This window comes from Tursiops truncatus, chromosome 10 (genome assembly GCF_011762595.2).
Source record: "Tursiops truncatus isolate mTurTru1 chromosome 10, mTurTru1.mat.Y, whole genome shotgun sequence".
Taxonomy (NCBI): Eukaryota; Metazoa; Chordata; class Mammalia; order Artiodactyla; family Delphinidae; genus Tursiops; species Tursiops truncatus.
Window position 1 is genome coordinate 71,136,998 of NC_047043.1, and position 26,445 is coordinate 71,163,442.

General features: G+C 34.8%; 1 protein-coding gene across 1 annotated transcript in view; it reads right to left on the reverse strand.

Annotated features, from left to right (window-relative positions):
* The window catches only part of DNAH12 (dynein axonemal heavy chain 12), a 229,604-nt gene that overhangs the window by 72,956 nt on the left and 130,203 nt on the right, over positions 1-26,445 (reverse strand). Inside the window, exons 32-43 of the mRNA XM_073811265.1 lie at positions 26,240-26,423; positions 25,967-26,107; positions 22,521-22,604; positions 21,787-21,975; positions 13,856-13,975; positions 12,343-12,531; positions 10,487-10,638; positions 7,306-7,444; positions 6,117-6,283; positions 3,765-4,020; positions 1,733-2,032; positions 877-1,055 (exon numbers count right to left, since the gene is read on the reverse strand). Of these exons, the coding sequence (XP_073667366.1) occupies positions 877-1,055; positions 1,733-2,032; positions 3,765-4,020; positions 6,117-6,283; positions 7,306-7,444; positions 10,487-10,638; positions 12,343-12,531; positions 13,856-13,975; positions 21,787-21,975; positions 22,521-22,604; positions 25,967-26,107; positions 26,240-26,423 (2,100 nt within the window). The remainder of the gene's footprint in view (positions 1-876; positions 1,056-1,732; positions 2,033-3,764; positions 4,021-6,116; positions 6,284-7,305; positions 7,445-10,486; positions 10,639-12,342; positions 12,532-13,855; positions 13,976-21,786; positions 21,976-22,520; positions 22,605-25,966; positions 26,108-26,239; positions 26,424-26,445) is intronic.

Sequence of the window (26,445 nt, forward strand, 5' to 3'; positions counted from 1 at the left end):
GGAGACGCAAGAGGGAAGAGATACAGGGATATAAACTGATCCACTTTGTTATAAAGCAGAAACTAACATACCATTGTAAAGCAGTTATACTCCAATAAAGATGTTAAAAAAAAAACAAAAAAAAAACTAAAGTCACAGTCAGATACCATTCCACTCTCCTTCGACTGACAAAACTTACCAAGTCTGGCTATCCTAAGTGTTGTGAAGGGTGAGAAACAATGGAAGCTCTTAAAAACAATAATTATTTTTGAAGATACTTTGGCAAAACTTAGTAAAGTAGAAGATGCTTACATACCATGACACAATAATTCCATTTCTAAGAATATAGCCTAGAGAAGTTCTTACACATGTAACTAAGGAGACATGAATGTTCAAACCATTTTTTTAATTACATAAACTAGAAATTACCTAGAAGTCTATCTCAGAAGAATGACTACATTCTGTTAAAATTATACAATGCAGTGCAATACAGTAGTAATAATTCATCTTCTGTGAATTTCACAAACAATCTAGAATAAACCAACTTGCAGAGGAATGTGCACAGTATGCGACATGCAAAATAAGATTGCATATATGTTTAGGAACACACACAAAGAAACACATGAGTTTCTTTTTATCCCCGTAAGGTACAATAGGGATGCAGTGAGGGAGGGCTGGCTACACAAGGGACTTCAAATAAATTGCTAGTATTTTATGCCCTTTTTTTTTAAATCAAAGTATATTTGATTTACAATATTGTGTTTAGTATTTTATGTCTCAAGCTGGGTGATGGGTACAAGGTTGTTCATCATAGTTTTATCTTTTTGTACATTTTAAATATTTCACAATAAAATTTTATAAACAGTAATTTTAATCATCAATACCAAATATAGGTACCTAAAAATGACAAGATTCATTCTTGTTTTGTGAGTTTGATTATACTCATCTAAGCATTGCTCCACGATGTCACTAAAATCATGAATATTTGGAATTTCAATATAAACTCTGTCATCTCCTTCAAAGTCAGGATTCATATAGTCACCAAACATGAGATTTCTTAAGTCCTCTTCAGTTACCTATAAAATGGAAATCAACAAATTATATTAAAATTTTTTCTAAAATAATTTGAAAACAAAAATTTTTCTGAAATAAATTTAAGAAAGTTTAAAATTTTTTTCTAAAATAAATTTAAGAAAATGTTACACAAAATTTTGTTTTATCTATGTTATGGGATGATTATCAATTAGATAATTCTTTTAAATATTAGGATAGTAAATAATATACTTGTAAAATTAACACCTGAAATTATATTATATCCTTAGGAAGTAAAAAGAAAACAGTTTTTTCTATCATATAAGCTTTTTGCCCCCAGGGGCAGGAAAAGTCATTCTGAGCAACTCCCATTTTTGTGAGTCATTACTAAGGGATGGTCACCATATTAAGCGCCTTATATCTATTATATCATTCAATCCCTATCATATAACTTCTATGTTATACACATAATTCCTCTGAAAGCAAATCTTCTCAATATAAATACCTATCTATGAGGAAAGTTAAAAGAATATGATCATTAAGAAATAATAGTTTGTTATAAAGCAGAAACTAACACACCATTGTAAAGCAATTATACTCCAATAAAGATGTTAAAAAAAAAAAGAAGTAATAGTATTCTTTCAAAGATAAGTTGATTGTAATAATTCATGCTATTGGATTGTTTTAACTTAATATATTTTTAATCACTAAATATACTCACTGGTGCATTCCCTTTCCTCAAATGTGAAAAGATACTATCAAATGATTCTCTAAAATGGTCTCTTATAACATTTTTGGTTAAAGTGAACAGCCAGCATCGGTCATTATCATTAATGAGACGATCATAAAACACTCGGAGAACCTCATGCACAAACAGACGGATCATAGTGTGCTTGTTCTGCACGGCATCTCTTTCAATGAGCAAGCAGCCCCGGATGACACGTGAAAAATCCCGCAAGTTGAAAGTGTAATGAGATTTTGTGGGAGTGGGCAAAAGATTTTCCATGGATTGTTTATATATCTGAATATGAAAAAAGCAACAAAGCAAAAATAAAATGCTTATAATCAGCAAAGTCAATAATACAAAGCCAACAACAATGTAATATACTGTAAAAGACAGTATATTATATAAAATATTTTATTTATCCTATCAGATCATATTGACTTGGAAAATTGTATAGTACTGAGTCTAATATAGCATATATCTATTTCTTTTGGTTTATAGCACTCAACCAGGCATTACAAAGTTGAGGGAACTTATTATTATCTGATTCCATCCAAGCTCAAGAAGTGACAATGCTTTTATTTCCCAGTAATTATGGTTGTTCCATTTAAAGGCGAATGACCTGGGATTAAATAGTTAACAAAAACTTTAGTAGAAAGTGAAATCAGATAACTCATTCTGAAGCGTTCGAAATGAAGAGGATGATGAAACAATTTTCTTTGACCACCACTGACTTCAAAACAAATCAACGTGTTCTCTCCCTTCCCTTCTCTCTCTTGTTTTCTCTCTCCCCTCTCCTCCTCCTATCTTAATTGGCTATAATATCAAAATGAAGTATATTTTTACTACATGCTGAATTCACCAAATGAAGTTTAACATCCTCTTTAAGAAAGGTAAATTAAACCTTTTATAATATAGCCTGAAAAAAAATCCAAATGAAATTATTTTTTATTTATATATGTTCTCTAATTCATCTCCCCTAATCTCCACACATGGTAGGTCTACAATACATCAAAGACAGAAAAAAAAGAGGATCCTTTCTGTATCCTCTTTTGCCTAACCAACTCCCCTCTCTTTCTAGGAGATGCCTGAAATATAACTACCATATTTTATAAATAGAAGAACTTTTCTGTATAAGTACAGAAATTATAGTAATGTACTATCTCTTTGCTCATAGTTTCTCTATTTTAACAACCCAATTTTCCACCAGAACAGGGGCAGAAGAACTTTAGAAAGATACAGTGCTCTTGGAAACTGATGGAATGATTCTAGGGAGCTTTTTGCTTCTGGTTGCAGTGATGCCAAAGTGAACCCCACTGTATCAAGGATCCAGAAAGCTTAGTTCAATGAGATTATCACTAAATTACCTTAGATACATTTTTTTCCCTTTTACCATCACCGATGAGGCTGGCTCTGGCCTCTGAGCAGAAGCAGGTAACACACCCTGAATAAGTTAAGGGCTGCTCTTTGGCCATATGGGCAATCTTGTTTTCTAGTCCCACCCTTGTATTCTCTTTTTTTTTTTTTTTCACTGCTACTCCTAAGTTATGTGGTCTGGCAAAAATAATGTATTCATAAGCTTCTTAAGTTTCTTTTTTTTTTTTTTTTTGACGCAACATGAAGAATGGGAACGAAGAGAGAGAAGGGAAAATTAGTAAATACTAGAGTAGGGACCCAACAATTAGGGAAACACCCACAGTATGGCAGATATTGGTTCTGGATGATTTCCTTATAATAACCTTGTGAAATAGGTATTATCTCCCATTTTAGTGATTAAAAAGTAAGTTTCTGGAAGGTCAAGTTACTTGCTCAAGTCCAGATAGCTAGGAAATAGCAGTCAAGACTCAAACGCAGTTAGATTCCCCAATTTCAAAGCCTATGATCTTCCTGTTCTCAAGCCTTCCTAACAGCTTCTCTGACACTGAAGACTAAAGTGGCTAAGGGAAAAAAGAAGTTAAAAAAAACAAAAAGGAAGGATCAAATAAGGATATATGTAGTACTAAAACACTCTATTGCATTCTTTGCTCACCTCCATAGTCCCATTGACAATTTGGTTCCCAACTAAAAAGTACTCTGGAGGAAATTCTCGAGTCCTAAGGTAGAATGCTACAATTGATGAGAAGATTCGGACCATGGTTTCATCACTAAAAGTATTAATAGTGCAGATGTTGAAATGTCTAATAAAACGGGGAGTGACTGGATTTCTTCCACCACCTGGAGGGCCCATGGCAGCAATCAGTTCTATGTCAACCAACGTGATTTTACTTGTGTCCTTAAGGTCATACCTTGAAAGCACATAAAAATTCCAAAACGATCAGTTATAAAGCCAACAAGATGGATTGAAAAGTAGATCTCCTTAGAAAATTAATCTGATTTTAGCTTCTTTAAATGGAGGAAGATTAGATAATGCTTGGAGTAAGAGAGAAGTTTTTTTTTAAGGATTTCTATAATTTTTATTTCTTTTTTTTTAAATTGAGGTATAACTGACATAACATTATATTAGTGTCCGTGTACACCGTAATGATTTGATATTTGTCCAAATTGTAAAATGATCACCACAATAAGTCCAGTTAACATTTGTCACCATACATAGTTACAAAATTTTTTTTCTTGTGATAACTTTTAAGATTCACCCTCCTAGCTACTTTCAAATATGCGATACAGTATTATTAACTATAGTCACCATGATGTACATTACAGCCCCTGACTTACTCATTTTATAACTGGTAATTTGTATCTTTTGACCCTCTTCACCTATTTTGCTCCCCCTATCCCCCACCTCAGGCAACCACCAATCTGCAGAGAAAACTTGTTTTAAAGCAGCACTCTATTTCTCCTTTCAGTGACACTGATTCTGTTGCCCAGATTCTGAGTATCTAGAAGGTCCCCTTCCTCTTGCTCTTGCCTTTCTTTTTTTCAGTTCTTTCCAATTTGACTCTCCTTTGCCTCTTCACACTCCAAATCCAGAAGTATGGATGAGAGATCAATCTTTTTTGTGAATGGTTACAGGTAAATGACAATATGTCCCACTTTGCCTAGGAAAATTGTTGTTTGTGCCTGTCCTGTAGTAACTATTAACACTCCCCTTTTTCTCTCAGAAATGTCCTGGTTTGAACAATAAACTATACACTTATTCTACTTACAGCTAAGTCCTGATTTCTTTTTCTCATCTCAAATCTTATCTTTGGAGCACAAAAGAATGTATAAATAGAACCTATACACAATTTTGTTATATAAAAAGAGACCCATTAGGGAATAACAAAGCTTCAAAGAAGTTTTAATCAGAAGGGGTATACAAATGACTCAGTTTAGCTGGAACCACTCAAAGTGAAAAGCTGCTTATTTCCAACAGGTCATAAAGTCCTTTAATATTGAAGTTCTTGCAAAAAAGGGGGGTGGTTATGGAAGAAATCTATATAGCCAGTTCTTAGTCTAAAAGTACCATAGAAAGTATGAAAATATGACTTGATTTTTGGCAACAACTCTAGTAACTGTCAATAAGGAACTGGTTAAGTAAATTATAGCAAGATCCACAAAACTAAACAGTACTAAAAGGGAACAAAATGAATGAGACAGACAAATAATATCGATAAATATTTAAGTGCAAATAAGTTGCAAAAACATTATATGTAATATGGGTCTTTTTTTAATAAAAATATATTTATATAGAAAAAAACCTTGGAAGAATAGGGAATAAACTATTAACAGTGGTTATCTCCTGGAGGCAGGATTCCAAGGGCATGCAATAACAACAACAAAAATATAATCCCAAAATATGACTTAGCTTCACAGTTAGGTTACCCTTGCCTTGACATAAAAATCATGGCATATTAGGGATTAGGAAAGTATTTTAACAGGAGGAAATGAAGAATTATTAATCCGAACTAAAAGATACAATGTCTTATTTGTTGGAAACTAACCATGTCATCATAAAATAGGGTGGGAGGAATGGAAGAGTTATCTACGAAATTGCTGTCAAAACCAAGCCATCCCAAGGATACAGTAGTCCTAAATAGTTATAGATAATATAAAGAATTTTAAAATGGTAGAAACATAGGGTGCTGATTACGGTTACTTAGGTTGGAGACTACCCACAAATTCTCAGTGCTGGTTGATGGTAAAAGATGTAATTTGTAAATTATATTTAATAATTGAAAGTAGTAGATAAAAAGGACAAAAATTAATACTGGATTATTCTTCCATGGTATAAAAAGGTATAGAAAAGTCTTCTAAAATTTTCTTTATAGGAAAATCTGAGCAACCATTTTCTTCCATAAGTAATTTGAGAAAATGTATTATTTTGATGTGAGAAATTAAAATAGAAAAAGAGAAAAAGAAATAACTTCAGCATGGCTACTTAAGACTTTAATTAAATAGTTACCAATTCCCACAGTCAAAAAACTGTCGTAATAATTCAATAGGAGGTTGAGCTCCATATTTCTCCAATGCAGGCATATTCATGTCATCTATAAAAATTATGCACTTCTTTCCCATAGGTGGTCCAAAAACTCCTTTGCGTCTTTTATCCAGCCTAGCCATGATAATGTTCTAAAATATAAAAAAGAAATAGTAGTATATTTAAAGCCATACTTAACACCAGAAAAAAAAAAAGAAATTTAACAGTCTAATTATGTAAGGAAATAATGCCAAGCAACACTATGTGCATGTTTATTCATTTATATTTATTCATTTTAGGGTTATACCAAACTTCATATTCAACATCATTCAAAGAGCATATATTGAAATCCTTCTATGTGCTCAGAATTGTTACATGTTTATATGTAACCAATTGTTACACCTATTTATATATTTATATTGTATACACACATATGCACACACACACACAAAATATTTTCTATATTGGATACCCCAACATATCTATTAACTTTAACTTAATATCTAAAAGCACTAATCTAAATCTGTAGTATTTTGAAATTAGGGAATTCTACTGGCTTAAAACAACGAAAATGAGCGCCATAGATCAGGAGAGAATGGACAGATATAAATTTAGGAATGGATGATAAAAATGGTGATTAGAAAAGATCTCATGCAGTACTTTCATCTTGGTACCTCTGGGGGTAAAGGGTGGGATGCACAGTTTCCTGTCACAGAAGGTCATACAATAAACAGTATATGGTTTGAAAGATCCTTCACTGACAGAACTTCAGTAGGCAGCAAATACCCCTAGGGGACCATCTAGGAGAGTCTCGAAAGAACAAGTTTTCTCTCTCTCTCTCTCTCTCTCCCCTTGTCTCCTTCTCTCTCTCCTTCCCTCTCTCTCTTCCACCCTCCCTCCCTTCTCCTTTACTTCTCCAGTTAAGAAATCAATTGTTGCTTCTTGGGCTTGAAAAAAATGATGACAAAGCTCAACAATTCAGTATTAATGCAAAAATGTTCTCTTGAACTTTTGTCCTTAAAACTTACTTGTAATGCCAAAAAGAAAATTTGAAGTTTTATTTAAATTCATAGAGGATTTACACAGCTGCTCATTTAAAATACAGTTTTAAATGCTAATCAAAAAGGCAAAAAAATTAATAACTATAGACCCATGTTTCTGGCTTTTAACTAACCTGAACCTGATTGGCACTGGTCCGTGCGGAGAAATTAACATAAAAAGGAAAGTACAGGTCCTTTTCCAAGTGATTCATCAGCTTATTCTTCACATACACTGATTTTCCTGTACCCGTTGGACCCACAAAAAGTAGCGGCCTTAATGAAACAGTGAACATATCATTCAAAAGGAGAAAAAGTCAGAATACATTTCAATTAGAGGAGGCTGGATTTAGTTGAAAACCTAAATAGTAATCAAATCAACTTCATCCAAAAACTCACATTTCGATTTATCATTGTAATTTCATAAAAGACCGGTGAAAGTAACAATTGGCACCGTTTTGCTTACTTACTGAAATTTAAATAGTAACAAACTATTATTTGAACAAATGTAACATTGCTATATGTAAAAACACTCATAAAACGAGTAGTAACATGCTTAACTTTTCAGAAAAAAAAAAAAAAGCCGAAGTTTGTCTCCTCAGAAAAGTGATGTATTTGTACTTTTTAGTTAGAGATACAGGCAAGAGGGTGCTGTGTGGAATAGACTAATAGGATGATGACAATAAGAGAGGTTGAAAGTGTTTCGCAGTTATCTCAACAGCACAAAGTTTTTGTGAGAAACTAAATAACAATGAATTCTAAAGGTAACGGTTATATATGCCCATTAATAGCATTTTTGAATCAAGTCAGTGTTACTAACTGAAAATACTTGTCTAAAAGCAAACTCTAAGGAATTCCCTATTCCAAGGGCTTCAAAAGCAGGGTTTCTCATTTTTGAGTGGTCTGAACTAATTTTAAAGGGAAAAAAAAAAATCCTAAGAGTTTATGTTCACAGAACCCTGGAGAATCCCAGTTTGAGACATACTGAATTAAAAATTAAATACTGTCACTTTAATTGACAACTTGGCATCACATGCTACATAAAGACAAACACAAAGGCTGGCACTAAAACTGAGCAGCAGTAATCAGGTATAAAGAGTCATCTATATGACCCAAATAATGATAATATTAATTTTTAAAATTATCATTGAAGTAGAAACATAAAATTAATACTATAAACAAAAAAAGATCATTTAGAACTACAGTGATGCCTGAGAATTCATCTACGCTTTCCAGTCTGAGTAACACGTTATGGAAAACTATTTATTAAAATAATTTTACTAAATAAACACTGTTCTTAACTTGAGGTCCATGGATCAAACTGAAGAAATTCTTAGACAATATTGAGAGTTTGTGAACTTAGATGACATAGAGTTTATACCTTTACTTTCACTACCCTTAACTAAAATGGAGCAATTTATAATATAGTACCTGTGTACTTTATTATCAATAATAATATTGTTAATATTTGTCATCAATAGAAATCACAGATATTATACTAAATATTACAATTGTTAGAGATATCTCAAAAATATCACTTATGCCCATTGCTTCTTCAAAATTATGATCATCATCAGACTCACTGCTGGATCTTATTATTTAATGTGTTAATAAAAAGCACATTATTACTACTATAGCTCAAATTTGTTCAATATTTTAATAAATATATTTTAATATGTGGTTTGCTTTATAATCCTATGTTTGTACTTATTCATTCAAAAGCATTATTCTGACAAATGGTTCATGGAACAAGAGAATTCCTGTACCAGGAATTCCCCAGCATTGACAAGTACTCTCCTTGCTTAATGAAGTTTTTAATATTAGCCTCTAAATGCAAAAATGCAACTATGGGTACAAAATAGGGATAAAATAATGTTCCCTCATAAGCTATTTTTCTTTTTTTTTTAATAAACAGGATAAAACTGTCACAAAATTCACGCAGAAACAGGTTCTTCATCAAAAACAATAAACCATGACATTCATGCATATAATGTAAGCTTGTCCAGTTTAAATAATATTTTTTTAATAATTTTATTTATTTATTTTTTTACTTTTGGCTGCATTGGGTCTTCATTGCTGTGTGCAGGCTTTCTCTAGGTGTGGCGAGCGGGGGCTACTCTTCGTTGTGGTGCGTGGGCTTCTCATTGCCATGGCTTCTCCTGTTGTGGAGCACGGGCTCTAGGTGCGTGGGCTTCAGTACTTGTGGCCCACAGGCTCAGTAGTTGTGGCTGACAGGCTCTAGAGCGCAGGCTCAGTAATTGGGGCACATGGGCTTAGTTGCTCCGTGGCATATGGGATCTTCCCAGACCAGGGCTTGAACCCATGTCCCCTGCATTGGCAGGCGGATTCTTAACCACTGCACCACCAGGGAAGCCCCAGTTTAAATAATATTAATGATAAATTATGGCTAGTGTTTCAAAGAAAAATAACTATAAAAGTGTTATTAAGAAAATTGGTATGGATATGTCTATGGTACGTGCTAGGCTTTTCATCTTTTTTGATGTGCTCTTCTTATTTAAGTCTGAGTCTTTTATGTTCATCTTAAGTTATGAAGAACTAGCATAGGACAGATCTCAAAAATGCCAAACGGGAAAATGTGGATCATGGTTAGTCTTATCCCTCAGGAGTACAATGAACCTGTGAGTAGAATGCATACCTTTTTAACAGTAACACTGTAACTGACTTTTAATCTGCTATTACAAATAAAAGAAATAAAAGATGGCTTATGAGGCAACAAAGTATGATGGTAAAGACTTTGAAGTGGGCAATAGGAAACCTGGATTTCAGGTTTACCACTAGTAACAGATGTCACTATGGAAATGTCAATTAGTCCCTCAGGGTCCTAGTTATCTGAAAATGGATGACCTCAAAGTTCACTTCAAAAATCCTATGATCCTGGGCTTCCCTGGTGGCACAGTGATTAAGAATCTGCCTGCCAATTCAGGGGACACGGGTTCGAGCCCTGGTCTGGGAAGATCCCACTTGCCATGGAGCAACTAAGCCCGTGCACCACAACTACTGAGCCTGCTCTCTAGACACCGCAAGCCACAACGACTGAGCCTGCGTGCCACAACTACTGAAGCCCGTGCACCTAGAGCCCGTGCTCCGCAACAAGAGAAGCCACTGCAATGAGAAGCCCGCACATCACAACAAAGAGTAGCCCCCACTCGCCGCAACTAGAGAAAGCCCGTGTGCAGCAACAAAGACCCTACACAGCCAAAAATAAATAAAAATAAAAAAATTATTTTTAAAATCCTATGATCCTATTAGAAAGGTACTATAATATTTAAAATGCATGTTTATAATAGAGTTTCTTACTTTGCATAGGTAATACTCAAATCCATTAGAAATGTATATCTAATTGTATCCATTGTAGGGACTATGATATCTTGAATCTTGACACATTTATCTCCTAAATTAGTACTTTTAATTAATTCATTCCAGTGGATCCAGCGACCTCGGTTTTTCAACTATAAGAGAACATAAATTTTAAAGTATTATAACCATGCACTTGCTATCTAAAAGGCTCTTTTTAGCACAGTTATCATATTTGCTTTTAAAAACTTTACAGCCTTTTCCTCCTTTTTATTGTGAAATACAGTGGCTTCTCTTGTTGTGGAGCATGGGCTCTAGGCACGCGGGCTTCAATAGTTGCGGTGCATGGGCTCAGTAGTTGTGGCTCGCACGCTCAGTAGTTGTGGCTTGCGGGCTCTAGAGTGCAGGCACAGTAGTTGTGGCACATGGGCTTAGTTGCTCCGCGGCCTGTGGGATCTTCCCAGACCAGGGATCTAACTCGTGTCCCTTACATTGGCAGGTGCATTCTTAACCACTGTGCCACCAGGGAAGTCCCTGTCCTCTTAACACTCTAATCTTTCCAGGCTGCCTTCAAGATGTCCTTGTGCATATATCAAGAATTTATCTGAGAGCCACTCTGATGTGGCTGAAGTTACAATTGACAGGACTTTGGCTTAACGTTTTCATATTTTAAAGTAAATGGGTAATAATCTAACTAGAAATAAAATATCAAATAAACTCATATTTGTTTCTCTAAAATTATTCTCTTTGGCATATTGATCCAGGCTGATATTCAGCCAGGACATATTGGAATGGCTGGACTGATTGTTACATTATTGAAGTTCTTCTGAACCAGGGGCTAAATAGCTGCTGTCTTGATACCCTAAGTGATCCTGATTAGGGAATCCACCCTCCCCCACACAGATATCTTCCTCTCCAAGTTGTCCTGCCCTTCCCTGGAGATCCTAAAGCCTCTCACCATCAATCAACAAAAGAGTTAGCACCTGGCAAAGAGGGCGGTCTCTTGGACTCCAGTCCTATGGCTGGCATCTAAGAATCTTTAAATATTTTCTGGCAAGTTGTATATGTATATGGTTTGTGTCTGGGTGACGGTAATTTTGCAAGTTTGGGTGAGTGTTTCTTCAGTAATTCATATTCTTAATTTCTTAGGTTTTAGCTTTTATTTTTATCAAAGTTATTTATGCACTATTTTAGAGTCAAAAGTTTACACAGTTAAGGAAAAACAGCAGTTTCCTACTCTTTTCTCCTAACAGCAACTACCTTTGCCTCTTTAAGCTGGATATTTTGATATTTACCTTCAATTCTTAAAGAATATGCTTGTGTTATCACTTCTTGATTTTTTAGTTTTAGAGGTTATTCTATTCACTTCCCACTGTGACTAATGAGGATGAAACTCTCTTTCTGGTCATATTCTTAAAATTCTGTGTTAACATGGTTTTAGGGAAAGATTTCTGCACTGGCAATCAGGAGAGCTGGGTACAAGTCCTGGCTGTGCTAGTCAGTTGTGTTTCTAGGTTTAGGTAAAATTGTAATAAGTCTCTATCCAGATCTTATGGCTCTGTGAAGTAAAATTTTCATGAATCATATAATTATGCAAATGCTTACTGTTTAAAAGAATCTTCTTGTGAATTCTTTTTTAAATTGGAGAAAATAGATTTAATTTAAATCTGAAATTATAAAATATTCTCAAAATAAGTTTATCTATACTGTCCACAAGTTATAGGAGGAGAAACTGAAGAGAAGGGACTAAAATGCTAACCACAGGAGTCAAAGTAACTCTAGGATGGGAACCCACTTTTGACTGCTGATCTAAGACTTTGTGTTTTACAGCTTATCATAACAAGCATTTTATATCATACCTCATACATGTAGTCATAGACTAGGCCTTTTTCATCAAAGTGGCATTCCCATTTACCCACAGAGTCAGGTATTGGGTTGCTTTCATCTTTTCCCAATATGACTAATCGTATGTAATTGTCAAAAGCAATGCGACCATCTGTATCACAACTTCCTCCAATGGACCAAATCAAAGAAAATATAAAGCAAGCCTGTTGGTTAAAAAGAAAAACTAATTTAAACTATTTAAAAGGAAATTTTAACAGATTAACTAAAATATAGTACATTAAGTTCTGATTAATCTACTTGGAAAAGGTCAGATTTACAAATAAAGTAGAATGGAGCACATCTAAGTCACGTAACAAATCATTCCTCTGGCACTATGTATCTAAATTAAAATTCTCATGCCAAATGACCTAGGAATTTCTCTTTTAGGAGTTTATCTTCAAATATATTCCCACTGGACAAAACGATATATGTACAAGAATATTTACTGCAACACTGTTTGTGGTAGCAAAATATCTGAAGCAACCCAAATGTTCTTCAATAGAAGTCAGCTTAATTGGAATATGCTACATACACTGGAATACATGTAGCTATTAAAAAAAAAAAAAAAAAGGTAACCCAATACTGATATGGAAAGATCTCCAAAATATATTGTGAGAAAAGATGCAAATCAGTATGTATAGTATGCTAACATGTATAAAATATGTATACATATAGAAGAGGATATGCATCAAATATCTCTAGCAGGCTACATGAGGCACTGGTAATAGTGGTTGCCTTGAGGGTGGCTGGGGAACTGGTATGGGTAGAAAACTTACTTTTGTCTTTTGCTCTAGGTACATGCCTTATCTAGTTAGAAAAATCTATCAAAAATATTTTAAGAGAAAATTTTCTGTGGCAACAAAGTGAAGGGAAAACCGTGGGAGGGAACTGCTATTATCACAGAGTAGAAGAGAAGATAGATTGAAAGAGATCGAGGCATTTGAGAATAAGGTGGTGGATAGGAAAGTAGCATAGACCAGGGAAGAGTACAGAACACCTCTTTCCTTTGGCTCCCTGAGAGCCTTATTCTCTGCTATTCTCTGATCTCTAGACATTAACTAACCTGGACCACTGACTCCTTCCTACATATATCCTCTATGAATTCTGTCTGCAATGCTCCACCCAGCTGGTTGGATGCCTGCTCCTAGTCTTTTGTAGCCAGTTTGTTGTAGCCTACACTCTAGCTTAACATTTAGACAAGATCAATTCACCTGAAGTCTATATTGGTTTAATATTGTCACCTTATTGTTTATCAAATTATGATCTTTCATAAGTAATAGGGTGTCTTGATTCATTCTGACATATTTTACTTTCTCTAAATCGTTTTTTAAATCAGAATACCAGGTCAGGGCAACTTTAATGTCTTCAGGTATTCTTTTGGTTCTCACCAAAAAACAGCTCTAGGTCTTGTAATGTCTTTCTCAACACAAGTTTGCCAGAGGCATATTTTATTCCATAGTTAAAAAACACAATAAGTATAAAACCAACCATAATCCAAACACGAATGTGCTTGCTGGTAGGATCGTTTTCTACCACGTTACAGAGGAGTACTTCAAAGAGGCGTGTGAGAGATACAACTACATTGCTATCGCTTGTAGGAATCAGTTCCTTCAAAGTGAAAAGAATAAGATACTTTACTTTCATCTTATTTACATAATAAAAGAAAATAAACATTTCATTTTAAAAATGTAGTTTTCCTAAGGTCTTTATAAAATTTAAACTTAAGGAATTTAAATTGTAGGCATGATAAAAATCTCTCAAATATTTTAGTCTAGCATATTACATTACACAGTTGTGCAAAACATATTCTTATTCTGAATTCTTTGAGAAATGAAAACTAGTAAGAGAATAAACAATGCTCTAGAGATAGTAGAAATGACGTTTATAACACCCATTTATTCATCTGTTTATTCAACAAACATTTATCAAAAATATAGTATACCTATATACTAAGCTAGGAGATATGAAAATAAAACACATGATCTCTGAAAAGAACTGATATTGAAATTAAATAGACTAAAATAATATGGTATAATAATGACATGACAGAGTAAGTCCCAAGGTAGTGGGAGGCTACTAGAATACTTGGGATAAACAATTAGCCCAGACCCAGGTAGGAAGACAAGGAGGGAAATAGGAGAGGAATAATCAAGGAAGATTTCCCAGATGAAGGAATAGCTGAGATGAATTTGGAAGGGAAGTGTGAGTTAACCAGGTGCAGAAGGGAATAATGTTCAAGGCAGGGGAAACAACATATATACAGACATGGAGATGTGAGTGGACACAGAGTATCAAAGGGATTCTGTAGGATGTGAAAAGAGGGTGTGAGAGAGGAATGGCAAGAAATAAAACCTGAGAAGCAGACCGGGGTCAGATCCTGAAAGGCTTTATAAGCTATGTTAAGGATGTCATGCTAAGACGAAGAGGGTTCCAATGGAGGGTTTTAAGTAGGGGAGTAAATGGAATGAATTTGTGTTTTGGAATCCTCATTCTGGTAGCAGGATGTAGACTGGACCAGAGTAGCTCTATTGTATTGATTCAGGTAGGAAATGATGAAAGTCAAAACTGAAGCTATTATGGGGGTTGGTCAGAGGAACTGCGATGGAGAGGAGAAGACAGATACGAAAGTTAGCAATGAGGGAAAAACCAATAGGTGCTGGGGACTAACTGGCTATGGAAAATATGGGAATGAATTATGAAAAGAAAATCTATCACTCATTATCAGAAAGATGAAGTTTATTTTATTTATTTTTTTGCAGTACGCGGGCCTCTCACCGCTGCGGAGCACAGGCTCCGAACGTGCAGGCCCAACGGCCATGGCCCACGGGCCCAGCCACTCCACAGCACGTGGGATCCTCCCGGACCGGGGCACAAACCCACGTCCCCTGCATCAGCAGGCGGACTCTCAACCATTGCGCCACCAGGGAGGCCCCTATTTTGTATTTTTTTACAACGTATAGTATTAGCTTTAAAATTTTAAAAACTGAAAAATGATTATTTGTATATTTTTTCTATAAGACGTTGTACAGAATCTTCATAAAGTGAAATTGTCTTTTATTTTATGCAGGGTATTTTTCCTATCTCCAAAATAGTATTTTAGGATGAAAATCTACTGAATACTCTTTTCCCTTCTCTATTATGTGGTGGTCCCCAAAAAGATATATCCCCATCCTAATCCCAGGAAGCCACAAAGGTGATCTTACTTGGAAAAAGGGTCTTTGAAGATGTAATTAAGTTAAAGTCTCAAGATGAGGAGATCATTCTGGATTATCTGGTGGGCCCTAAATTCAAAGTCATAAATCCTTATAAAAGTCACATGGTGGAGAGACACACAGAGTAGAAGGCCATGTGAACATGAAGAAAAAGACTAGAGTTATGCAGGCACAAGTCAAAAAAAGGCTGGAGCCAAAAGAAGCTGGAAGAGATAAGGAAAGAGTCTCCCTTAGTGCTACCAGAGGAAACACATTCTTGCCAACACCTTGATTTCAGACTTCTGGCCCCAGAACTGTGACAGGATAAATTTCTGTTGCTTTAAGTCACCAAGTGTGTAGTAATTTGTTACAACAGCCCCAGGAAACTAACACAATACGTAAAGTTTTCTCACAAAATACTATATGTATATGTGAGTTTTTAAAGGTACATATTTAAAATCCTTTTATTATTTATTTATTTTTTTGGCGGGGGGGCACTTGGCTTGTGGAATCTTAGTTCCCTGACCAGGGACTGAAGCCAGGCCCTGGCAGTGAAAGAGTCAAGTCCTAGCCACTAGACTGCCAGGGAATTCCCTAAAATAATTTTAAAATATGGAATTTTTAAATCTTTAGTTACAGTAGTTTTAATCCAAAGAGTATAGCTGGAATAAATTTTACCTCTGGGTTATTCGGATGTAACTTCAGCAATATAAAACCACAGGGTGGTGGGGACTTCTCTGGTGGCGCAGTGGTTAAGAATCCACCTGCCAATGCAGGGGACATGGGTTTGAGCCCTGGTCTGGGAAGATCCCACATGCCGTGGAGCAACTAAGCCCATGTGCCACAACTACTGAGCCTGTGCTCTAGAGCCCACAAGCCACAACTACTGAGCCCATGTGCCACAAGTACTGAAGCCCATGCGCCTAGAGCCAGTGCTCTGCAACAAGAGAAGCCACCACAATGGGAAGCCTGTGCACCACAACGAAGAGTAGTCCCCACATCGCAACTAGAGAAAGCCCGCAAACAGCAATGAAGACCCAACACAGACAAAAATAACTAACTAACTAAAATAAAATAAAAACCAAAGGTGGATATTGCTATAATGGTGCTGTGTAAATCACTTTTAATTCAATTATAAAAGCTAAACGACAGGGCTTCCCTGGTGGCGCAGTGGTTGAGAGTCCGCCTGACAATGCAGGGGACACGGGTTCGTGTCCTGGTCTGGGAAGATCCCACATGCCGCGGAGCGGCTGGGCCCGTGAGCCACGGCCGCTGAGCTTGCGCGTCCGGAGCTTGTGCTCCGCAATGGGAGAGGCCACAACAGTGAGAGGCCCACGTACCGAAAAAAAAAAAAAGCTAAAGGACAAAAGTATTAAAAACAACTATAACTAAATTATGTTAATGGATACATACTATAAATAAATGTTAATTGTGACATCAATAGCCTACAATGTGGGGAAAGGAGGGATAAAAGTGGAGAGTTCTTACATATAAATGAATTAAGTTGTTATCAGCTTAAAGTACCCTGTTTTAAGATAATATATGTAAGCTCCTTGGTAACAACAAAGAAAATACTTATAGAAGTTACACAAAAGAAAAAGAGGAATCAAATCCTATCAATATAAAAAAAACAAAACACAAAGGAAGACAGCAAGAGAGAAAAGAGGGACAAAAGAACTACAAGATAAACAGAGAATAGTTTTTAAAATAGCAATAGTGAATTCTTTCCTATCAATAGATAGTTTAAATGTAAATAGGTTAAACTCCCCAGTAAAAAGATACAGAGCAGCTGAATAGATAAAAAAACAAAGATCCAACTGTATGGTATCTATAAGAAACTCACTTTAGATTCAAGGACACACATAGGCTGAATATGAAGGGATGGAAAAAGATATTCCATGCAAATCGTAACCAAAGGAAAGCAGAAATGGTTATACTTAAATAATATGAAGTAGACTTTAAGTCAAAAACTATCTCTAGAGACAAAGAAGGTTATTATTACATAATGATAAGATGATCAATTGCATAGGAAGATAAAGCAACTGTAAATACATATGCACCCAACATCAGAGCACCTAAGTATATAAAACAAATACTAACTGATATGAAAGGAGAGACTGATAGCAATACAATAATATTAGGAGACTTCACTATCCCATTTTCAATAAGGGATAGAATATCCAGACGGAAAATCAGTAAAGAAAGAGTGAACTTGAACACCATAGACCAAATATACTTAACAGATATATACACAACTTTTCACCCAAAAGCAGAAGAATATACATGCTTTTCCAGTGCACAAAGAATATTCTTTAGGATAGACCCCATGTTAGATCACAAAACAAGTCTTAAGGAACTTAAGAAGATTGAAATTATACCAAGTACCTTTTCTGACCACAATGGATTAAAACTAGAAATCAGAAAAAAAAAAAGAGAGAGAAAATTCACAAATATGTGGAAACTAAATAACATACTCTTGTACAACCACTGGGTCAAAGAGGAAATCAAAAAATATCCTGAGACAAATGAAAATGGAAACAATATATACCAAAACTTATGAGGTACACCAAAAGCAGTACTAAGAGGAAGTTTATAGCAATGAACACTTTCATTAAAAAAGAAAAATGATCTCAAATAAACAACCTAATTTTATACCTCAAAGAACTAGAAAAACAAGAGCAAACTAATTTCACAGTTGGCAGAAGGAAGGAAATAATAAAGATCAGAGTAGGAATAAATCAAATAGAGACTAGAAAAACAATAGAAAAAAAATCAACGAAACTAAGAGTTGGTTTCTTAAAAAAATATACTAAATAAACAAACCCTTAGCTAGACTAACCAAGAAAAAAGAGAGAAGACTCAAATAAATAAAATCAGATATGAAAGAGGAGACATTGCAATGGATGACTCAGAAATAAAAAGAAATAATAAGGAACTATTATGAACAATTATATGCAAACAAATTGGATAATCTAGAAGAAATGGATAAATTCCTAGAAACATACAACCTACCACAACTGAATAGAGAAGAAACAGAAAGCCTGAATAGACCAATAACAGATAAGGAGATTGAAGTCGTAATCAAATACTTCCCAACAAAAACTTCCAGGGCCAGATGACTTCACAGCTTCACAATTCTACCAAACATTCAAAGAAGAATTAATAAAAATCCTTCTCAAACTCTTCAAAAAATAGAAGTAGAGGGAATACTTCTGAACTCATTCTCTGAAGCCAGCAGCCAGAGAAAGCCACCACAAGAAAAAAACAAAAAAACAAAAAACTATAGGTCAGTATCTCTGATGAATGTAGATGCAAAAATCCTCAACAAAATACTAGCAAACTGAATTCAACAACTCATCAAAAAGAGAATACACCATAACCAAGTGGGATTTATCCCTGGGATCCAAGGTTGGTTTAACATATGCAAATCAATGTGATACAACACATTAACAGAATGAAACATAAAACCACATAATCATCTGAAGAGATTCAGAAAAAACATTTGACAGAGTTCAATATCCATTCATGATAAAAATCCCTGCAACAAAATAAAGGCCACTTATGAAAATCTCAGAGTTAAAATCGTAATTAGGTAAAACTGAAAGCTTTTCCTCTAAGATCTGGTACAAGGCAAGGATGCCCCCTCTCACCACTTTTATTCAATACAGCGCCAGAAGTACTAGCACAATGAGACAAGAACAATGAGACAAGAAAAAGAAATAAAAGACATGCAAATCAGAAAAGAAGAAGTAAATTTATCTCTCTTTGCAGATGACATAATCCTATTTGTAGAAACCCTAAAGACTCCACGGAGATGGGAGGGAAGGGGGACACAACATTTTAGAACTAATAAATTCAATAAAGCTGCAGGATACAAAACCAACTCACAAAAATCAGTTGCATTTCTTTTCATCAACAATGACCTATTTAGAAAGGAAATCAAGAAAACAATCCCATTTATGATAGCATCAAAAAGAATAAAATACTTAAGAATAAATTTAACCAAGGAAGTGGAGTATCTGTACACTGAAAACTATAAAACAGTAATGAAAGAAACTGAAGACACAAATAAATGGAAAGATATTCTGTGCTCAAGGATTGGAAGAATGTCCATACTACCCAAGTGAACTACAGATTCAATGCAATCACTATCAATATTCTAATGATATTTTTTACAAAAATGGAAAAACCAATTCTAAAATTTGTATGGAACCACAAAAGACCTCAAATAGCCAAAGTAATCTTAAGAGAGAAGAGTAAAGTTGGAGACATCACACTTCCTGATTTCAAATTATATTACAAAGCTTTAGTACAAAACAGAATGGTAGAGGCATAAAAACGGACATATAAACCAGTGGAACCGAGTAGAAATAAACCCAACCATATATGGTCAGCTGATCTTTGGCAATGGTGCCAAGAATATACAATGAGGAAAGGATAGTCTCCTTAATAACTGGTGTTGAAAAAACTGGATGTCCACATGTAAATGAATGAAATGGGACCCTTACCTTGCACTAGACATAAAAATCAGCTTGAGATGGATTAGACTTAAATGTAAAACCTGAAACCATAAAACTCCTAGAAGAAAACACGGTGGTGGGGGTGGGGAAGCTCCTTGACATTGGCTTGGCAATGTTTTTTTGGATACGACATCAAAAGCTCAGGCAAAAATACAAAAATAAACAAGTGGGACTACATCAAACTAATAAGCTTTTCTGCACAGCAAAGGAAACCATCAAAAAATGAAAAGGCAACCTACTGAATGGGAGAAAAATATCTGCAAATCATATATATAATAAGGAATTAATATCCTAAATATATAAGGAACTCATACAACTAAACAGCAAAAACACAAACAACCCAATTTTTTAAATGGGCGTAGGACCTGAATAGACATTTTTTTCTGGAGACAACATACAAATGGCCAACACATATATGAAAAGCCACTCAGCCTCACTAATCATCAAGGAAATGCAAATCAAAACCACAATGAAATATCACCTCACACCTGTTAGGATGGGTATTATCAAAAAGATAAAAGATAATAAGTGTTGGTGAGAATGTGGAGAAAAGAGAACCCTCATGCACTGGTGGTGGGAGTGTAAATTGGTCCAGCCATTATGGAAAACAGTGTGGAGGATCCTCAAAAAACTAAAAATAGAACTACCATATGATCCAGCAATGCCTCCTCTAGATACAGCACCCAAAGGAAATGAAATAAGTACCTCAAAGAGATATCTGTGCTCCCATGTTCATTGAAGCATTATTCACAATAGCCTAGATATGGAAACACCTAAGTGTCCCCTGGTGGATGAATGGATAAAGATACTGTGGTATATATATAATGGAATTATATTCATTCTTAAAAAAGAAAATCCTGCCATTTTCAACAACATAAACAAAACTTGAGGACTTTATGCTAAGTGAAATAAGCCAGACATAGAAAGGAAAAAGCTGCATGATCTCACTTGTATGCAAAATCTAAAAGTTGAACACATAAAAAGAAGCAGAGAGTAAAACAGGTTACCAGTGGTGGGGAGGTGAGAGAAATGGGGAGATACTGGGCAAATAGTACAAAGTTACATCTATGCAGGATGAATAAGTCTAGAGATCTAATGTACAACATGATGACTTTAGTTAATAATACTGATACAATCTGTATCAGTACTGGAAATTTGCTAAGAGAGTAGATTTCAAGTGCTCTCATCACACACACACAAAAGTATGTTAACTATTTGAGGAGATATGTTAATAAGCTTGACTGTGGTAATCATTTCACTACATATATGTATATCAAATCAACATGTACACTTTAAGTATTATAACTTTTATTTTTAAAATTAAAAAATTAAACGCATGCACACACATACACACACACACACACACACACACACCCCAAGTAGAAGTATAACTAGGGAAATGTAGATAAGATCAATAGATATTATCAATGTCAATATCCTTGTTGTGATATTATAATACAGTCATGCAAAATGTTACCATGGGGAGACATTAGGTGAAGTGTATGTGGGATCTCTCTGTATTATTTCTTACAACTGCATGTGAATCATGGATTGTCATAATAAGTATTTCAATTTTTTAAAAAAGTGGATACTACATGTCTAAGGAGAAAATGATTTTAGTTATTTATCCTACCATTCTGACTTTAGACTTAGTCAAACTGAATGGAAAGTAAAGAAATTTGAGTGTATAAGAGAATTATAGTGTTACCTTGCATTTTTTCTTACGAAGACTTAAAGTGGGCTGTATTAACCAGTCAAAAAGTCCTCTCAGAAGAGCTTGATGATCTGGTTCCTGTAGAGGTCCTTTCAGCGAATTCAACCAAGAAGACACAAGTGGTTCCCATCCCAACTGTGAGGGCTCCAAATAAATCATGCCACAGCGGCTTACAGTGGCAGGCTACAGAAAAAAGACAAGTTTTCCTTTTCTAATCTGGTAGTTATTAACTAATTCTTTGCATGACTTATAAGGTCCTTCATGATCTGGCTCCTATCTTCCTCTACAGCATTCACATACACTAGATGAAACCATTTGCAGTTACAGTTCCCCAGATATGGCATGGCTCCATGTCTCTATAAGTTATCTTGTCATGATTTGGAATGCCCAGCCCCAACCAGTCTCTGTGGAGAAGTCTTACCCCTCAAAACCAGATCAAACACTCAAACTTTTTCCATTGTCGTCCTCCTCTACCCATTCCTCTCTTGGGTGCTCACCCCCTCCATATTCTTAGAGCACTTAACATGTAGCTCTGTACTGGGATATATATGTATTTATTAGCATGGTTCTCATCCTCCCTAAATGAGCATACACTGTGTCTTATTCATCTTTGTATTCCTTGTGCCTAACTCGCTTTCTGACACATAGTCAAAAGTACTTATTGACAAAGTGAACAAATGAATAAATGAACAAACAAAAACTACTGTTATATTAAATTATGAACTTACTGAGGCCTGGGAAAGGTCCATTGCTTCAAAGATGAGACTCATTTGAGGGGACATTTGAATGATTTCTCCACTCATAAGGCAGAGCTGAAGACAATAATTTTTCAAATGTTTATTTTTAAAAAATCTCAACCTTCTCAGGTAAAAATTTATTCTATTTATTAAAGTATCTCCTATGATATAATGGAATAAATATTAGAATGGAAGCCAGAAAAATCTTAATTCGAGGTCTAGTTCTGTCCATTACTTACTATGTAAGCAAATATATAATATCTCTGACACTCAGTCTCTTCATCTATAAAAAGGGATAATTTTCCTCTCATAGAATTATGGGAGAGGGGAACTACAAGATATATTGAAAAAAATATAAAATCCTATACAAACATCAGTTTTTGTTATTAAAAAATTACATGAAATACTCCTGATTTTATAAAGTTGTCATAAGACCTTTTTTATTAATAAAAAAAGAGAAATAGAAAAAATAGAGAATACTATGAATACTCACATACCCATCTTGTAGATTTAACCTATGTTAACATTTTGCCATATTTACTTAGTCTTTTTTAAAAGTATTTTAAAGATCATTACAAACCACGGCATTTCACATCCAAATATGTCAATATTCATCTTTAAAAATAAGGACTTTTCTATATAACCACAAGAACATTATCACACCTAACAAAATTACCAATAATTCCTTAATATCAACTAATACTCAGCCAATACTCAAATAATCTCAGTTGTACAAGAAATGTCTTTTCAACTGATTGATTCAAACCAAAATTCAATCAAGGACTATGCATTAGGCTTGCCATGTCTTCTTGGTCTCTCTTAATCTAAAACATTCCTCTTTAATCAAATATGTGAAAAACTGAATTTATCAACTGTGTCCTTCCTGCCAAATTCCTATCTTGTCCATTATTATTAAAGCCATTGTATCCTCTCAATCTCCTTGGCTTCCACCCTTGGAATTATCATTAACTTTTAATGTTGGTAATAATTATAAACTGTTGATACCCCAAATTAATTGCATTATTAAGTCTTTAAAATTCTTCCTCTACATTTATTTTTCAGTGCTTCATCTCTGATTCATTACTCTAATCCCAATTTTGCCCCTATCTAGTTTGTCAACAATGCAGCATTTAACATTTCTGGATCTGTTTCTTATCTGTAAAATGAATGAACGGTCTAGTGCTGGATTGTCCAATAAGACAGTCAGTAATCATACGTGGCTATTTATATTTCATTTTAATTGGATAAAATTTAAAATTCAGTTCTTCTATTGCACTTAGCCACATTTTAAATGCTCAATAGCTACATGTGACTAGTAGCTACCTTATTGGACAGTGCAGATATGTCCATCACTACAGAAAGTTCTATTGGACAATGCTTGTCTAGAATACTTTTAAGTTTCTACCAGGCTGTTTCAGCAAACATTCTCCTTCTTGCTACAAATTTGGGAGGGAGAGTCAACATTTTCCTCGCTCCCCCATGCTATTTCCCAACTACTTCTATTCCATCCTCTATTACAGCCCTTGCTCCTTTGACAACCCGTGCTTGGCTAAAGCCTTTGGCATCTGGCTCAGTCTCTTTCTCTCTACTATAACTCTGGCCTGATCCAATGTTCATAAGGGGAAACATCTCATTACAGCACCCCCACCCCCCGCCTCCGGTATTTAACTACCTTGTCTTCACTTACTTCTCCCCTACTCCACTCCAGCCATCCACCTTATCTACCTGGGACCTTCTCTCCTGGAACACTACACAGTTCTGAGCATTCAAGTCTCTGCTCCATCCAGCTCTCTCACTCATTGACTCCTACTATATTTGCTCTTCATTTTCATAGAGATTTTCATATCCCTGTTGTTTTTACTTCTTTCTTTAGGTAGCTTCTGTTCTATGGTCGAGCACTTCTATCGTTCTCATGCCAATATCTTTAAAGTCTTTCTGTATTTCCAGTCTGGCAACATTATCTACACCCACATCCAAGGTGCTTAAATTGGTAGAGAAAATCTCACAAAGGCAGACCTTGGCACTATAGTTTATAACTCATGGTCTTTAACTCCATCAGGTTCTCTATAACACTCAGATATGCTTCTATGTTTTCCCAAGCAGCTGTCTTTCCCATTTTCCATGATGGCTAATTTAAATCTTCCCCTTTCTCCTTGAGTATACAAAGAACCAGGGCCTGCCACTGCACAAATAAAAAATAAACCATCAAAAGGATTTGCCTTCAAATTTCCACTATGAAAGCCATACATTCACCTTTCCTGCTCTCCTCTCATCCAATATGAAACAATCCTTCCATTTGGCTCTGAATCCTTAGACTTGACTGGACTGATTAACCCCTCTCTTCTGAATCATCACTATTTCTCCTCTGTTTACTTTCCCCTTTAGTTCAATCAATATGACTGACTGAATGAATGAAAAAAAGAATATGAACAAATGACTAACCACCTATGATAAAGTACTGGAGTATATGTTTGAATGCTAATTAAATTAGTTTGCTTATTTAGTATTATAATTATTTCATAAAAGCAAAAAAATAAATTGATATACTAACACAGAATACTAATACAGACACAAAAAGAATAATAAACAAATAAAATGGATCTACAATATAAATATCACAGAGCACTATATTGACCAAATGAAAGAAAACACTAAAGAGTATGATTCTATTTATATGAAGTTCAAGAACTGGCAAAACTAGTTTATCACAGTAGAAGTCAGAATAGTGATTGCCCCTTGGGGAGGATACACTGATTGGGTAGGGACATGAGTGAACTTTGTAGGGCACAATAAATTTTATGCACTTTTATTTAGGTGATGGTTATGTGAGTGTACACATATGTAAAAAAATCTTAGACTCTAAACTTAAAGTTAGTGCACATTTTATACTGTTCTCTCTCAATTAAAATAAATACTAGAAGACTTCCATTTTCTCTTTTTTTGTATATCTCATAGGTTTAAGGTAATGTACCACATATAAGCACTGAAGCAACTGATGTTTTCAAAAAAGAATGAGGGCTTTTTATTTTCTTCTAAAATATTAAAGTTCTATAAGAAACCTTAACACTGTAGTCGCTTAACTTATTGCCACCCATTACATTACTATGCCTTCCTGCTAATACAGTAATTTTAATATACTTGCATTCTAATTAAAAAATTAAGCAAAGAATTTACTACAGCATAGTTTTCATTGAAAAGATAATTTATAAACTTATTCAATTTGCTGCATCCCTTATTTTAAATATATATAGTCTGAGATGGTTAGTTGTTGAACACATAACATTGTTTAAGCCTATCTGCATCTGCTTTGCTTTTTTTACTTGTGGTAAAAAAAAATAAATAAATTTACCATATTAACCATTTTTAACTTTACAGTTCAGTAGTGTTAAGTATATTCATCTTGTGCATCTGTTTTATTTTTAATCATGATGAGTTACCTTTTTATTATCATCCAATACTGTGTTCATGCTCTCTATCCACAAAGTGTCAATGGGACCATCAAATACAACCCATTTCCGGTCAGGCGTTTCTAATGAGGCAAATTCTCTAAAAGTGTTAGCCACAATACCATCAGTCCACTGAGGAGGCAAAAAGGAAGAGTTGGAAAGTGTCCTTAAAAAACTATAAAGTGATAATACAAAAACACTTCAAATTTCTTGGCTTAATGTGCATTGTCAATGAGAGTGGAGAATGTTTATACTGTAGATTACCTCATGGGACACGGGGTCAAATTGTCCAAAAAGTTGGCCCATAGTAATGGATTTGGGGTTTACAGTCCTATAAATGACCTTTTCTTCCTCTCCATAGCCACGTTCATTCATAAGAGTTAGAGTATCAGCCAGCATATGCAGAACTTTTGTTTTAGCAGCAAAAGGCTCTCCTACTAACATAAAACTATTAAGGAAAAGAAGTCATT